General features: G+C 45.9%; 1 protein-coding gene across 2 annotated transcripts in view; it reads left to right on the forward strand.

Moving 5' to 3' along the window:
- PRDM16 (PR/SET domain 16) overlaps positions 1-15,628 on the forward strand; it is a 608,720-nt gene that overhangs the window by 566,479 nt on the left and 26,613 nt on the right. For both annotated transcript variants that reach the window (XM_060259378.1, XM_060259379.1), the window contains exons 10-11: positions 3,616-3,703; positions 15,007-15,176. In XM_060259378.1, coding sequence (XP_060115361.1) covers positions 3,616-3,703; positions 15,007-15,176 — 258 coding nt within the window. The remainder of the gene's footprint in view (positions 1-3,615; positions 3,704-15,006; positions 15,177-15,628) is intronic.

Consider the following 15,628-nt stretch of genomic DNA (forward strand, 5'->3'; position numbering starts at 1 on the left):
ACACAAAGATAGAAGAGCAGAAGGATTCCTAATGCCTTAGTTCCCCTTCAGAAATAAGAGAGCATAATTCAGAACTCCAAAATTAGGGGAGGAAATTCAGATTAGGGGAATTTCAGAAGCATCTCAGATGCTGTGGGCATTAATTTCTGCGGGTGTTGATTTCTTTTTGTTTGTTGCCTGGAACACAATCCTATGCAGAATTCCCCCTGTCTAAGTTCCCTGACAGCATTGTGTGTGATTGCATTGACAGCTGCTAGCTTAGCTGGCTTTAAAAGGGCAGCAGACAGATGCATGGAGGGAAAAGCTCTAGGCTGAAGGAGGCTGCCATTTTGAGTTGGAATACACCTCTGAATGTCTGTTGCGGGGGGAGGAACAGAAGCAGGGGGAGGTTTCAGCTTCTGTGTCCTGCTTATAATAGGCCTTCTGGGGGCATCTGATTGGACACTGTGGGAAAAAAAAGATGCTGGACTAGATGGACTATTGGTCTCATCCAGCATGGCTCTTCTTATGTTCTTAGGTCTCACTCTTCTGACCCACTCACAGAAAAAAGATACTGCTTATGTTGCACTTTGCACTGGGAGCTGTATGTGTTCTTAGGGTAGGTCAGCCATCATGTGTAAAGGGTCCGTGTCCATTCATTCCTCAAACGGCATTCCGATGTCCATTCTCTGAGGAACTGAATGGGCAAAACTTTAACCTGCTGAGAAGCCCCATATCCACCCTTGTTGGAGACTCTGTTATAATGAAAACTTGAGCCAAAATATTCCACCGTGTTGGATCTCTTTTCTTTTGTATCCCTTTGAGAATAGCACCCATAGCTGGGGAAATGCAGAAATGGAATTATTCCAGCACTACTATATATGGGCAGGTGATCATACTAGCACAGGGGTTGCCAAACTGTGGCTCAGGAGCTGCATATGGCTCTTTCACACATATTGTGTGACTCTCAAAGCCCCCACCACCCGGCTGGCCGGCTTGGAAAAGGCATTTGTCTCTTTAAATCACTTCTCCAGGACAAGCCGGCCAACATGGGCGGGGGGAGGGGGGCTTGGAGAACACATTTAAAGTTAAAATTGCTTTCTTTCCACATCTCCCTCCTCCCTCAAACTTCCTTCCTTTCTTCCTTCCTCTGTCACTTTCTGCCCCTCACATTCATGTTTTGCGGCTCTCAAACAACTGACATTTATTTTATGTGGCTCTTACATTAAAGAAGTTTGGCCACTCCTGTACTAGAATAACTGGATGTTGAGGGAGTCATTGCCAGAAGACGTAGGGAAGTGGCAGAGGACCAGAAGAGCGAAGGCAGGGAAGATCCTTCAGTGTGTTCTTTGAGATACCAGCCATGATGGCAAGATCCTGAACTAAAACAATCTGTGGAAGTCCAGTTGATGGTGCATTGAATTAAACATGGATGTTTGTAATGCTCTCCACTCTTTTTTAGCAGATACTTGCACAAGGTTTGTCTCCTTGTTTTTTCCCCGCCTTATGGCTTCAGTACTCAACATTTGGTCTCAATGACAAAGGCCGTGGTGTGCGGGAACTGCAAGCCAAAATAGGCACATAGCAAGTGGATTAGATAGAGGGCTTTACTGGAAATATGCATTGTATTTATTATTGTGCTGAGAAGTGCTGCACTCTTAGGCACTTGTCAAGAGCTATTATATCCTGCACATGTGTGAAAATTGCCAGACTCGATGATTTGGTCTAGCGAGGGTAAGGGAGGGGTGTCATGATCATAGGCCTAGAGAGACCTATAAGCTCTAGGGAAACCTGTGTTAGAGTAGCTACAGGGCCTACATTTCCCAGGATCCCTTCTGTCCCTCTGATTGGGTGGGCATATTTTTGGAGGGAATACTTGCCCAGTGAAGGATAGAGGGGTGGGACCTGAGAGGAAAGAATAAAATGCCTAAATACAGAGAGGGAAGTGTTCTTTTAGGAGAGGCTACAATCAGGAGGGTTCTCTCTGGAAAGGCTGCAGCAGGAGGGTTCCCTCACCCAAGGAGTGGTGAGTCTGTTAGCATTAGAGAAAGAGAATGTATAGCTAGGTATGTCAGGGCCTTTTGTTTTGTACCACCTTTGCTGTTTTATATTCACTAAAAGTTTTTACAACCCACTAGATTCTTTTTGAGCACATATAATAAACCTGTTCTTGATACACTGCCTGAGTCCTCACATCTCTTCAGTCATAGATAGAAGGTGTTTTATTAAGAAGGAAGACAAGGGTAGGTGGGTTCTCTGGGCCCTCCCAGTTATAACAGAGTGGTGGCAGCCAATAGAAGCCCTCCCTGGCCCCCTGCATATGACAACTCAGTTAGAAAGTCTTAGTGAATATGCAAATATTATTTATTTTATTTACATTTTTTAGAGTTGCCCTTTCTCCCTGGGGCTCAAGGTGAATAACACAGAGTAAGTCAATACAATACAATCAACAGATGGGGTGTTCAATAAACAAAATGGGATTTGGGTTGTACAATCAACCAGAAGTCGAAAAATACAACTGAATTAAAGCATAAGTGTTAACAGGACAAAATGCAGCAAGCCTTTGTGTGCCTGTACCTACAGGGAGAGCTCCCGTAAAACTTCCTTAACCAAAGTAGACCACTGGTCCATGCAGTCCAGTAACGGGTCCCGTAATTCTCAAGGACTGAGCCAGAAGTCTTTTTCTTGTGCTGCTACCCGGGACCCTTTGAATGGTTAATGGCAGGGACCAAACTCCTAGTCAAAAAAATGTGCACTATCGAGACTCAGCACAAACTAATTGGAGCAGCTCAGTTTGTACTTCATGTTTCTACAGTTAACCATGTTCAGGCATTAGGAAGAAAAAAAAACACTTGTCAGATCTCAGAAGATAAGCAGGGCCGGCTCTGGCAAGTACTTGGATGCAAAACCTCCTTGGAATACCAGGAGCGGGAGGCAGAGGCAGGCTTTATCAGGCCTGAATGCCCTCCATGCCCTCGTAGGGGTCTCCGGAGGTTGCCATAACTTACAGGCATGCACGCACACACAAAAAATACAGGGGGAAAAATACCAAAGGGAGGGTGGAACATTCTAAGCACACAGAGAGAAGACAGGCTCTCGCTTTTCTGGCTTCCCCAATCACATGGACAGCCTTTGTGCAGGGACTTGAAGACACAAAGGGCTTGCTGAAGAAGTTTGGATAGGGGGCCAGCAGGTGTGATCCCACTCGTCTCTATACATGCCTGACATTTCCGGTTTTTAATGTCTGCCCCCAGGCTACTTATTTTATTTTATTTAAAACATTATTGGCCTTACGGGAACTGAAGGCAGCTTACAATGTAAACAGGAACAAAACAATCAAATGCATAAGACTCACAATTTAACATCCGCAGTTTCAAACTGCAGGTTTTCAAGGCTAGATCTCGCTGAAACAAGACATCCAAAATGCCAACAGTTCTTGGGGGAAGTGGGCAGCAGACCCATCTCCCCCTCTCTGGGGAATCGTACAGACAGTCAGACAGGCATTCAGCTTCACTGACCCATCCCAAGGGGTCCAAACACCCTTCAGTAGATCGCGTTTCTAGAGGGCAGGACAGTGTACTTTCATTTCTGCCTCGAGGCCCCGTAAGGTATGTAACCCTCTGTGTTGCTGTCCAGCAGGGTGGAGAAGCGGAAGGTGGTGGACTCAGTGGGCGCACTAAAGGAGAAGTACTTGAGGCCTTCCCCGCTGCTTTTTCATCCCCAGGTAAGGCCAAGCAACAGCTTAGCTTGACTCTCCTGGCAGCCTTCCAGGAAGCTCTGTCCATGGTGCTTACCCAGCTTGTTTTTGGAAAGTGGGGTAGGGTAGCCAGCCTCCAGGTGGCGTCTGGAGCAGTGTTCCCTCTAAGCTGAGTTAGTGTGAGCTAGCTCACAGATTTTTAGCCTCCAGCTCACACATTTTTGTCTTAGCTCAGGAAGGATGACCTCGGAGCACTCATTTATGCAGCAGCTCACAACTTTAATGCCAGTAGCTCACAAAGTAGAATGTTTGCTCACAAGACTCTGCAGCTTAGAGGGAACATTGGCCTGGCGTTCTCCCAGAAATACAACTGATCTCCAGGCAACAGAGATTCGTTCCCTTGGCGTCATATTCCTGCTGAGCTTCCTCTCCATATTCCACCCTTCCTAGGTTCTGCACTCAAATCTCCAGGAACTTCCTAACCCACAGTTGGCAACCTTGAAGAGGGGGTACATCTCTGAGGCCCTCTGAAATTGAGTGTATCTTGTGGGCAGGTTCCTTTGGAGGAAGTGGTCTTGCCATGGTTATTTAATTGGCCTTGATCAGAATTTTTAATCATTTGGTTTTGTTATTTTAATTGCCTCGTAATAATGCTTCTTGGGGGAGGGGGGGTGGAAACGAGTATGGTTTGTAAATGTATTTGGCATACAGCAACTTAGTTTGGGGGGTTTCAGTAGTGGGCTTCAAGCAGCTACTAAGCCAAGTCCAGGAATCAGGCACAATGAACAAGTGTGTCGACCGGCCACGATTCTAGCTTGACTTTCTAGGTCAAGGGGAGCCAACAGCTGCCTTGAGGGAGAAGAAGACTGCAGATTTATACCCAGCTCTTCTCTCTGAATCAGAGACTCAGAGCCCCGTGGCGTAGAGTGTTAAAGCTGCAGTACTGCAGTCCTAAGCTCTGCTCATGACCTAAGTTCGATCCCTGGTGACAGCTGGGTTTTCAGGTAGGCAGCTTGAGATTGACTCAGCCTTCCATCCTTCTGAGGTTTGTAAAATTAGTACCCAGCTTGCTTGGGGGAGGGGGGGTGAAAGTGCAGATGACTGGGGAAGGCATTGGCAAACCACCCCGTAAAAAGTCTGCCATGAAAACTTTGTGAAAGCAATGTCACCCCAGAGTTGGAAACGACTGGTGCTTGCACAAGGGACCTTTCCTTTTTCCTTCTCTCTGAATCAGAGACTCAGAGTGGCTTACAATCTCCTATATCCTCTCTTCCCACAACAGACATGCTGTGAGGTGGGTGGGGCTGAGAGGGCTCTCACAGTAGCTCCCTTTAAAGGACAACTCCTACAATAGCTATGACTAACACAAGGCCATTCCAGCAGGTGCAAGTGGAGGAGTGGGGAATCAAACCTGGTTCTCCCAGATAAGAGTCTGCACATTTAACCACTACACCAAACTTACTCTCGGCAGATAGATCCAGGCGGGCAGCAGTGTTGGTCTGAAGCAACAGAACAAATTTGGAGTCCAGTAGCATCTTTAAGACTAACAAAGTTGTTGTTTTTTTCAGAATGTAAGCTTTCGTGTGCATGCATACTTTGTCAGACAATAAAATGGGGTACAGTGAGCAGTGCTACATATAGCTGGTTGGTCATGGTTAAGCATGCAAAATAGTACAGTGTTAGAATCCAACGGCTAAACAGTGAAATTAACAAATTGAAAGAATAACAAGTTTGGTCTGGATAGCATCAGTTGTGTGGGAAAACAGCAAAGGCAATAAGAGTGTCAGAATTAGAGAATGATGACGAGAGTCCACAATCACAAGGCAATAAATGTGGAGACTGTTAATTGCTCTATTTCTCCTTAAGCCTGGGTTAAACTGAGAACATCTTTTTCTTAGAGGTGTTTCTGTCCACCTCATTTACTTTTTTAACATGTAGCATAGCAATATAAACATCATTCCAGTTTCCCAATACAAAATAAAAGAATATATTAGCATATAGCGAAAGATGGGCTTAGCATATGTAATGAGATAAACAACCAATATCCCTTATTCCAGTTTCTCAATACAAAAAGGGCATTATTCTGAGACGCTATTATAAAAGAGAAATACAGTGGAATTTCTATCCCGATCAAACTTGTTATTCTATCAATTTATTAATTTCACTACTGTGCCATTGGGTGAGCAGAGGCATTCTGGAGCCTCGCAGGGACATGTAGCCGCCGTGGTTCATTTCGTGTAGCTGAAGGGCTCCAGTTTTAGCCCCAGTGTGACTTTGGACAGGGTATTGTACAGCTGGCTAACATATGTCATGGTCCCGGAACCAGGCCTCATTTTGAGCAGTAGCTCACAGGAGTGGAGCTCTGGAACCTTTACATTTTATTGTGCTCTTTCTTTCTTACCACCCCCCCCCCCCGAAAAAAAACTTGCTCCATTGTTCAACCCCCCTGTGAGAATTTTGCTGAACTCTAAGATTTGACAAAGTTTCTAATATTTCTCCCCACAAAAAAATGGGGGGGGGGGACCAAAACATATAAAGCAGACAGATGGAAATCTTTCTCATGTCACTATGGTCACACAGGAGAAAGTAGTTTAAAAAGTATGATGGGAGTAAGGTTTGGTTATGACAGCTATAATTCAAGAAGCATTTTAAGGCAGATGCTGAGCTGATATATTTTAGTATACCTTCTGGTGATGTCAGAGGTGTGTGGCATATGCAAATGAGTTGTGCTAATGAGCTCCAGCACCTCTTTTTCTACTCAATGACCCCTGCCCGGAACAGAGACCACGCAAGAAGGAACGTGCTCGCCTCTGGTGCACGATCAGAGCGTTTTCACACAAAAAGCTGCACAGCTTGGCTTTGCCTTCTCTGGATTCTGTCGCTATTAGCCACAGCGTGTTGTTGGAACTCTCTGTTTGGGGCTGTGATGCTCTGTATTCTCGGTGCTTGGGTGGGGGGGGCACAGTGGGAGGGCTTCTAGTGTCCTGACCCCACTGATGGGCCCCCTGATGGCACCTGGGGGGTTTTTTTGGTCACTGTGTGACACAGACTGTTGGACTGGATGGGCCATTGGCTTGATCCAACATGGCTTCTCTTATGTTCTTATGCCTGGTAGGCTGAAATGCCTCTATTCCTATTTCTGTGCAAAGTCCTCCAGGCTGTAGCGAGGGTGAGGTTGGTGTGTGGATGCATCGCCCCACCTGGAGCACCAATTTGTGCTGTCTAAACCGTTTTCAAGCAACACAGTGTTTCTTTATTCGTGTTATTTGAAGAACGAGAGCTTCTTTAGAACCGGAAGTTTTCTGGCTGAAGAAAGCAGCAGCTGATGATGATGATTCCCCAGAAGTGGAAGTGCTTTGAAGTCCTCCTCCCCGCCCCGCCCCCCCTCCTGATTCCGCCTGGAGGATTTTTTAAAATCATGATCACCTTTTGTACTTTAATTGATCCTGGAAAAAAAAATTCCCCCTTTTAGCTACTAGAACTATGAGCCCAGCAGGGGCAGGCAAAAGATAACTTAAAGTTATTATTCATTTAAGAAAGGTGTTCATTACATGTGGGTTAAAAGCTTCGGAACTTAAAAATAACTGTTCTTATTCAAGTTATATGCTCTTGACACTAGCAATTTGGAGATGCTAAAATACCTATAGACGGGCTCAGCGGGAGTGTTCTGGAAGTTTCTTTGGTCATGATGAAACCGCTGGTTTCCCATCCGTTGCTTTGGAGGCCGTGTCTAGAAATACAGCAGCACCAACCAATAAGAAAGGCTGGCCATCCTTCCATGTAATCAGAAGGAGAGATTGGTTTTATACCCCGCCCTTCACTTGGAGTCTCAAAGTGGCTGAGTGGCTCCTTTCCCTTCCCCTCCCCGCAACAGACACCCTGTGAGATTGATGGGGCTGAGAGAGCTCTGACAGAAACTGCTGTGGAGCAGAACAGCTCTGACAGAGTTATGACTGACCCAAGGTCATCCTAGCAGTTGCATGTGACGGAGTGGGGAATCAAAACTGGTTCTCCCAGATTAGAGTCCGCACACTTAACCACTACACCAAACTGGCTCAGTATGGCTTCTCCCGGTGGCTGCTTGTTTGTGTCCAGGAAGCCAGAAATGGAATCATTTCTGAATGAAAGATGAGCTGTCATTCAAGGGACATCTCTTTGTGATGTGCCAGAGTGCTGTGGAATACTAGCGGAAAGAAATCCATAGCAACACTTAACAGTGTGAAAGAAAAGGCAATAGAGCATGCACGTTCCAATCCAGACTGCATTGATCATGTTTATTATATTTATCTCTTTATAAAACGTTTGTGGTTCAAGGCCGCTTACAATAACAGGTAAAATATTTTCAGTTAAAAAAAAAAAACCTTCGCAAACCCCAAATCTCTTCCCCTCCCCTCAAGAAATGCCTGCCATTCCAACATGCTCAAAAGCCCTGGGAAACAGGCAGACCTTGCAGTGCCTCCTAAAGATCTTCGAGGAGGTCCCCCCCCACCCCTTCAGGAAGCCCATTCCACAGAGCTGGAGCCACAATGGGAAAAGCCCAGGCTGTGGCTGAGCCCAGAAGGGTCACGCTAAGTGGTGGGAGAGCCAACAGAACTCTGCTAAGTGCAAGGGGGGTTTTTTGTAGCAGGAACTCCTTTGCACAGTGAATATCCAAACTGCCTTATACTGAGGCTGATCATCAGTCTGTCGAAAGTCAGTCTTGTCTACTCAGACTAGCAGCGGCTCCCCAGCTTCTCAGGCAGTGGCCTTTCCCATCACTTTCCCCACCTGCCCTCCCCAAATCCTGCTAAACTTAGTTTCTTCATTGTTTGATCTGGGCCTGAGAGTTTGGTTAATAATGATGTAGCCAATCTTCCATGTGCTTACAGGGCTCTTAGTAGGGTTACCGTCCCTCCACCGCTGCAGCGGGGGATTTTTTTCTTTGCACGAGTGAAGCGTGCAGGGCGCAATGACATCACCCCAAAGTGACATCATCGCACTGGAAACATCATGCACGGACACTCTAGGGCTCACGCAGAAAATCTACTGGAAATGCTCTACGAATCACGGTAAAGCTCTATGGCACCATAGATTTTTCAGCAGGAATCCTAGAGCATCCCTGCGTGCCACCCCCTGTGCAATGACATCACTTCTGGGTGACATCATCGTGCCAACAACAGCGCCCAACAACGGGGCTCTTTGGGGGCGGGGATTCCCCAGGCAGCCTGCTCCCTGCCAGTGGTTTGGGACCTTCCTGGGCAGGTTATCCCCCACCAGTGGGAATTTGGCAGCCCTAGCTCTTAGTACAGGGCCTGCTGTAAACTCCAGGAGGATTGGCTACATCAGGGGTATGTGACCTAATATGCAAAGAAGTTCCTGTTACAAAAAATAGCCCTGGCTAGGTTTCAGACTGGGAGATGTGGGTTCCTGTCTCCATCTTACTATGAAGCTTGGGCCAGTCACACCCTCCCAGGCTGTCTAGGTGGTGGCTGGAGGTCTCCTGGGATTACAACTGATCTCCAGGCAACAGAGACCAGTTCCCCTGTAGAAAATGGCCGCTCTGGAAGGTGCACTCTGGGGCATTATGCCCCGTTGATTCCCCAAACCCCACCTTCTTCAGACTCCACCCTTCCAAATCTCCAATTATTTCCCAACCCAGAGCTGGCAACCCTATCAGAAGAGGAGCCTCCACCATACCAAGCTCACCGCATCTCATTTGACCCATAGAGTCCCAGAGTTGGAAAGGGAGTTATAGCCTGGGGTGGGTCAAAGTCTGCTCAGTGACCCCATTTCAGACTGCTGATGAGGCACTCATCATGCACATCCGCTCTTACAGAGCGAATATACAAAGTTGCCTTACACTGAGGCTGACCATCATTCCGTCGAAGTCGGCCTTGTCTACTCAGACTAGCAGTGGCTCCCCGGGTTCTCAGGCAGTGGTCTTTCCCATCACCTGGGTTTTGGCCACTGTGTGACACAAGAGTGTTGGACCAGATGAGCCATTGCCCTGATCCAACATGGCTTCTCTTGTGTCCTTATCACCTAACACCTTATCCTTCTACCTGGAGATGCTGGGGATTGAACACAGGACCTTCTGCCTGTCCAGCAGAGCCACTGCCCCACCCTCTTCTTCCATCAGCAGTGACGAGCCAACACCATGGCTTCATTTACAGTAGGCACTCCTGCATTTGTTTCCTCACCGGGGCATTTCCGGCAGCACTTAACGGCACTTTGTGAAAACCCGAAGTGGGTTGATTTCACAGCTAAACTTAGTTTCTTCATTGTTTGGTCTGGGCCTGAGAGTTTGGTTAATAACTTCCCTTGATTTTCCTTTCGAGCAGACCCTACAATGGAGACGGGCCAGCCAGGGACATCCTGTGTTTGTGAGGGTTAGAATAGCAAGGAGATCTGCCTTGCACAGAGCTGATAGCTATCCCAGAGAGTCTGGCGAGTGAGATACAGGCTCTGAACAAGACCATGCGTGGCCAGGGCTGGGGGCTGAGGGAGGGAGGGAAAAAACACAACTCAAGCTAATAAAATTCAGGCCAGGGGAAATATCTGTCAAGCAAGTATCCCACAATGCTATCTGTATATCTATTACAAAGACAAAGTCTGTTTTGGATAATCATTTTAGGGTTCTTACCCTGGTCACGGAGAGATGAATGAGGTATCAGAACACAAAACGCACTAATGTGCGGCAGAAAAAAATAGAGGTTTTGCCATTTTACCCACCCTCAAAATCAGATAAACTTGGCAAGGGGGGCGGGAACCAACCTGTGATAAATGCAGGCTTGTAGACTTTGAAGCTTCTGTAGTTACTGGCTGCAAACACTGGCTCATTGCATTGAAATTAGCCTTACCTAGGCACTGGCTCATCTGCTGGGATGTTATGGAATGCTCAAAAGTAGTCCAATAGTTCAGTTTTTAAAAAAAAACAACCTAGTCAGCGCACACGGAGAGATGGGGCTGCATGTTGTTGGTAGGAAGATGTGCCCAGAGAAATGGGTTGTTGACGTTTTGGTCAACCATTAAAGTTACCAGTAACTTGAAGAACAAATTCCCTGCCTTTTTAACAGAATTTTAATGCAGTGTTATTTACCAGGTGATGTCATTTGCCTCTGTGCCCTGCAAAATTCAGCTGCCCACTTGCACACAGTAAAACCTTGGCTAAAACCATACCAAGCCGAACAACAACACAACAACCTCCCCAAATAAAAATGTGTCGACAGCTAATTTGAAAACCCCATGCTCTAAGCAACATTTACCTAAAGGATTTTCTCTTTGCTACTTAAAGAAGATAATCAGTTTTTGCCTGCAGGCTTTTACGGGACTTGGACAGTTAAAAAACGACACCCCAAAACCAAATGTCAGTTTGAACAAAAGTGATGGGGGGGGGGGGTGAGAGAGAGAGCTTTGGGAGCCAGTGGCATCAGGACCTGAGTAAATGTGTTTAGGATTTTGGTGCTGATCTCTTTGAAAAATGTGACCTTGTATCTTTCTGAAAAGCAATTTAGACAAAAGAAACCCTTTTTTCCTCCCTCTGCATTGATTTGTATGTCTCCTGCATTATCTGTTTCCAACGAACCTCTGGCCCACATCAATCAATGGCATAGCTTTTTATGATTACTTAATGGCAACCCTTTCCCCCCACCTGATGACGGTCTTTTCTTCTTCTCCTCTTTCTTTGTCACTTCTAACCAGTCGCTCGTTCCTTAAATAGCAAAATGCTGGTACCAAATGGAAAGGCCATGGCCGGTGTTTAGAATTTTAAAATAAGCCCACGACATATCACACTGGCAAAACCTCTGTGATTAAGTGCCGAAAGAACAGGGAACAACAAAAGCCATCTCCAGGTACTCCCGGCAAAGGGCTGAGCGAGAAACCTCTCTGCGAGATCCGCAGAGCATTTTAACCGGATGGTTTTGTTACATGACTGGCAGCCGAGGCAGAGACCTCTGTGATTCTCAGAACCTCTGTGAGCTGCTCACTTACTATTATCATTGGGGCCTAAGATCTATTTTGAATGGCTTTTATGAGCCCCCTTTTATTTTCTTTTATTTTAAGGGTTATGAATAGTTGTCAGCCTTCTGCAATTTATTCCTCAGTTATCAAGACAACTTCTCTCTTGTTCATTTTCTCTCTCTCTATTTCTCTCTCTCCTTTCCCTCATTTCTTTCTTTTTCCACTCTGTTCTCTCCCATCTTTCCCTCTTTTCTTCCTTTTTTGTTCTTTCTTTCTTTTTATATTCAAAGCATTTTAATTTTTGCTTCTTTCACACACACACACCCCACTCACCTTTTGAAATGAGATTTATTTCATGAGGTAAATGTTTTAATTTGAAATTATTGGATTATTCTCCTCTGCTAAACAACAGTGAAAAAGCATAACTGAGAGAGCAGTTTAGCTCAGAGATACTCCTGTATAGTATGCTAAATTATGGGACATTTTCAACATGAGAAAGCCTTCCAAAAATATGTTCCTCGTCCTCTATGCCCACCTCACAGGCCAAAGTCGCCTGGCCCAGAATTCTTCCACCTCATTCTGTGCAGTACAGAACTGCTCTGGGGCAGTGATGAATCGGTAATTCCATTTGAATCTCACAGAGAATGAGTAAGTGTCTATCTCTTCTTCTCCCCATAAGCAGAAGATCACCCCAGTGCTTCATTAGAGAGGGTACCTTCCCTCCCCGAACCACTGAAGTGATTTGAACTTGACAGACGTCCTTTCCTCAATGGAGTCAGCTATAAAGTGGCAGGTATCACAGTCCTATCACAGCTTCATTGATTTCCTCTCAGTGGGCTTCCCCCCAAATAGGGGAAATTAAGCTATTCATATTTCCACGCCTTATGCCTAAAGCTGGAGAGGGTGCCTTTCATTCCTTTAATTAAACCCCGGGTTTCAGAAATCTGCAATTTTCCCCCTTTGATTATTTCTAGCCCTCTCCTTTCCCAAATTGCTCAAGGCAACTGACACCCGTCTGTACTTTTATTCTCTCATACACATACTTTTATCCTCTCCAAAACCTTGTGAGGTTTGTTAAACTGAGAGATGGAGACAGGCCCAGCCTCCAGAGTGGGGATTTGAATTCAGCTCTCTTCACCACAAAAGTGCCTCTGAATGGTTACTGATCTGCTGGTTGTCTACTTTTTGCTGCTGTTGAGGAAAGAAGCAACTGTGGCTGATTCTGCACTAACCTTGCTCCATGCCAGGCTTCCGTTTCTCTCTGGAGCAAGCTAGTGATTCCGCACCTGTCACTCCATGCCACCATTTTGCGCGGGGAAAATCCGCAATTTGACATGCCATAGTGGAAACCTGAAAAAACAGGTTTAAGCTGCGGTGCGGCAAGTCACCACAAAATGGTGGCGCGGATCAACTGCTGCGGAATCACTAGCTTGCTCCGGAGAGAAACGGAAGCCTGGCACGGAGCAAGGTTAGTGCGGAATCAGCCTGTGACTTGAGAACAATGTAAAATGTGCTTCCTCAGCTATGATGGGAAACAGCTTATCCTCCTCCGCCTTCTAGAGTTCACTGAAAAACACTGTCCTTCTCCCCCACGTATGTCCAGATCAATTATCCTAATGGTGCACCTCTAGATTGCATGCTCCCCATAGCTTTGGCCAGGGCTTTTTTGTAGAAAAAGCCCAGCAGGGCCTTATTTGCATATTAGGCCACACCCCTGACATCAGGCCTGTTGGAACTGTGTTCCTGTGCATTCCTGCTCCAAAAAGCCCTGGCTGTAGGAAATAGGCATGATACAAATGCCTGCATTCCCCCCCCCCCCCTTCTGAGCAAACAGCAAAGTTGACAAGGGCAGTTTAGATCAGGAAAAGGGCACAGACCAAAAGTCTCCAGCCCATGTGACATTTCCCTGATCAAATTAGCAACTGCTCCCTAACTGTATTCAATTTACCAAATCAGAAACCGCCAACCACAGGCAACTCAATCACCTATCTCTCAGTGTCGTCTATAATTTGACTTTCAGTTGTCTTGTAACTTGTAAAACCATCTATATTATTATTAGTTCATCTTTATTAAGTGTTCACTAAGTACAGCAAGGTACAGGGGGAAAGGGTTGTATTCTACAATAGCATCTTCACCAATGAAGAATTCAATCTGGGATCTGGACATTCCCGTTGAGCTGCTTTGATTTTTGGCACAAAGGAGGGCTTTTGTGGGGAAGCTGAAATGTCTCTCAAAAACATCAATGACATGAGAGTTTGCTTTCTTTGAACTTGTTTGCAGCTGTTTCCCCTCTGCTTCTGCTGCTGCTTTAGAACCATTTTTTCACCTTGGTTAGGTTTCTTTTTTCCCTTTTTTCCCCTGGCCAATCAGTTGTTGCATACGACATATGTCACAGCAGTACATAGGCAAGTCCCAGTGCTAAACAGCCAATCATAGTTGAGTGCATGCTGACATCACTGAGATAAATAAGAGTAGAGGCAATGTTTTCTAGACTGATCCTAGCCGATTAGGAATATGAGGGCAAACAACAGCAATGCTTCTTGAACAGGCAATGCTCTTTTCCCCTGAAATGTGGAGGAGTGCTATCGCCACTGAAAAAGTGAAAGCATCATCCCTTTCAGCTACATTTGGGCTCCTGTATCAGGTTTTGTGGGCCATCAGCCTCAAAACCAAGTGAAGGAGAATGTTCAGCAAACAGAAAGGATGGCCAATTGTGAACTGAACTTCAGCAGACTTGTGAACTGAACTTCAGAACAGTTTTGTATGGCCCTTCTGTTCATATCAAATTATAGAGAATCCTATTATGCTAAGCAGTGATAAGCGGTGTTGATTTGCATTTGAAAGTGCAAGTGGAAAGGGACTCAAAAGCTATGATTACACACACTAACTAATGCACTTTCAACCCACTTTCAATGCACTTTCCGCCTGGATTTGACTGTGTGAACTGGCAAAATCAAGTTGGAAAGTACATTGAAAGTGGATTGAAAGTGCATTATTTAGTGTGTATGATCACAGCCAAAGAGTCTCCTAACCTTAGGAGTTAGCCAAAGAATGATTGTTTTCCCTGGGAAAAAACAAGAGTATGTGTTGAAACACAGAAGGGAACTGCAATTCGAAGTGTAAAGGCCTTCTACTAAAATGTTGTCTCTTACAAGTTCAAAAGGACCAATAAGAGATTTGCTCATTTGGTGACCAGAATCTAGACTCATGGCCCAAACTCACCCTTTCCTTCATCATTACACCCTGCAAGCAAGACACTGATTTGTGAACCGGCCCGACAATTCCTGGGCATTCCATTAATAGATGCTTTAAGCTGGGAATCTACCGTAACAATCATTGCTGCAATTTCCCCCATGTTGACAGAAGGATCTTTTTCCTTGTTCAAACAGATGTCGGCAATAGAAACCATGACAGAGAAACTGGAGAGTTTTGCAGCCATGAAAGCAGACGCCAGTGCCTCCCTGCAGCCCCTTCCACATCACCCATTCAACTTCCGGTCACCACCCCCAACGTTGTCAGACCCCATTTTGCGCAAGGGCAAAGAACGTTATACCTGCAGGTAAAAGTGCGATTGGTTTGTTGCTAGCTGATAATGAGAGGTTCAGCTTGAACAGACTGCAGGTCTGCACACCGGATGTGAGACAATTGAACATCAGAGGCACCCAGAGCCAAACTGAGTGTCCTCAGCAAGATGCTGTCCAGGGGGACCACACAGCTATGGGGACACCACAATGCAGATAAGCTGCTGCTCCACCTGGATGCCTCACAGAAGGAGCTGTGGTTTAGTGTGAGAACATCTGCTTGGCATGCAGAAGACCTCAGGGTCGATCCCCAACATCTCCACTTATGAGCATCAAATACTAGGTGATGTGAATACACCTCTGAAGTCCAGGGTGGCTATGCAGAGGCAGGCAATGGCAAACCACCTCTGGTTGTGTCTTGCCTTGAAATCCCTACAGGGTGACCATAAGTTGGCTTCCATTTGATGGTATTTTCCACTACTTCAGTCAG

This window comes from Heteronotia binoei, chromosome 18 (assembly GCF_032191835.1).
Source record: "Heteronotia binoei isolate CCM8104 ecotype False Entrance Well chromosome 18, APGP_CSIRO_Hbin_v1, whole genome shotgun sequence".
Classification (NCBI taxonomy): Eukaryota; Metazoa; Chordata; class Lepidosauria; order Squamata; family Gekkonidae; genus Heteronotia; species Heteronotia binoei.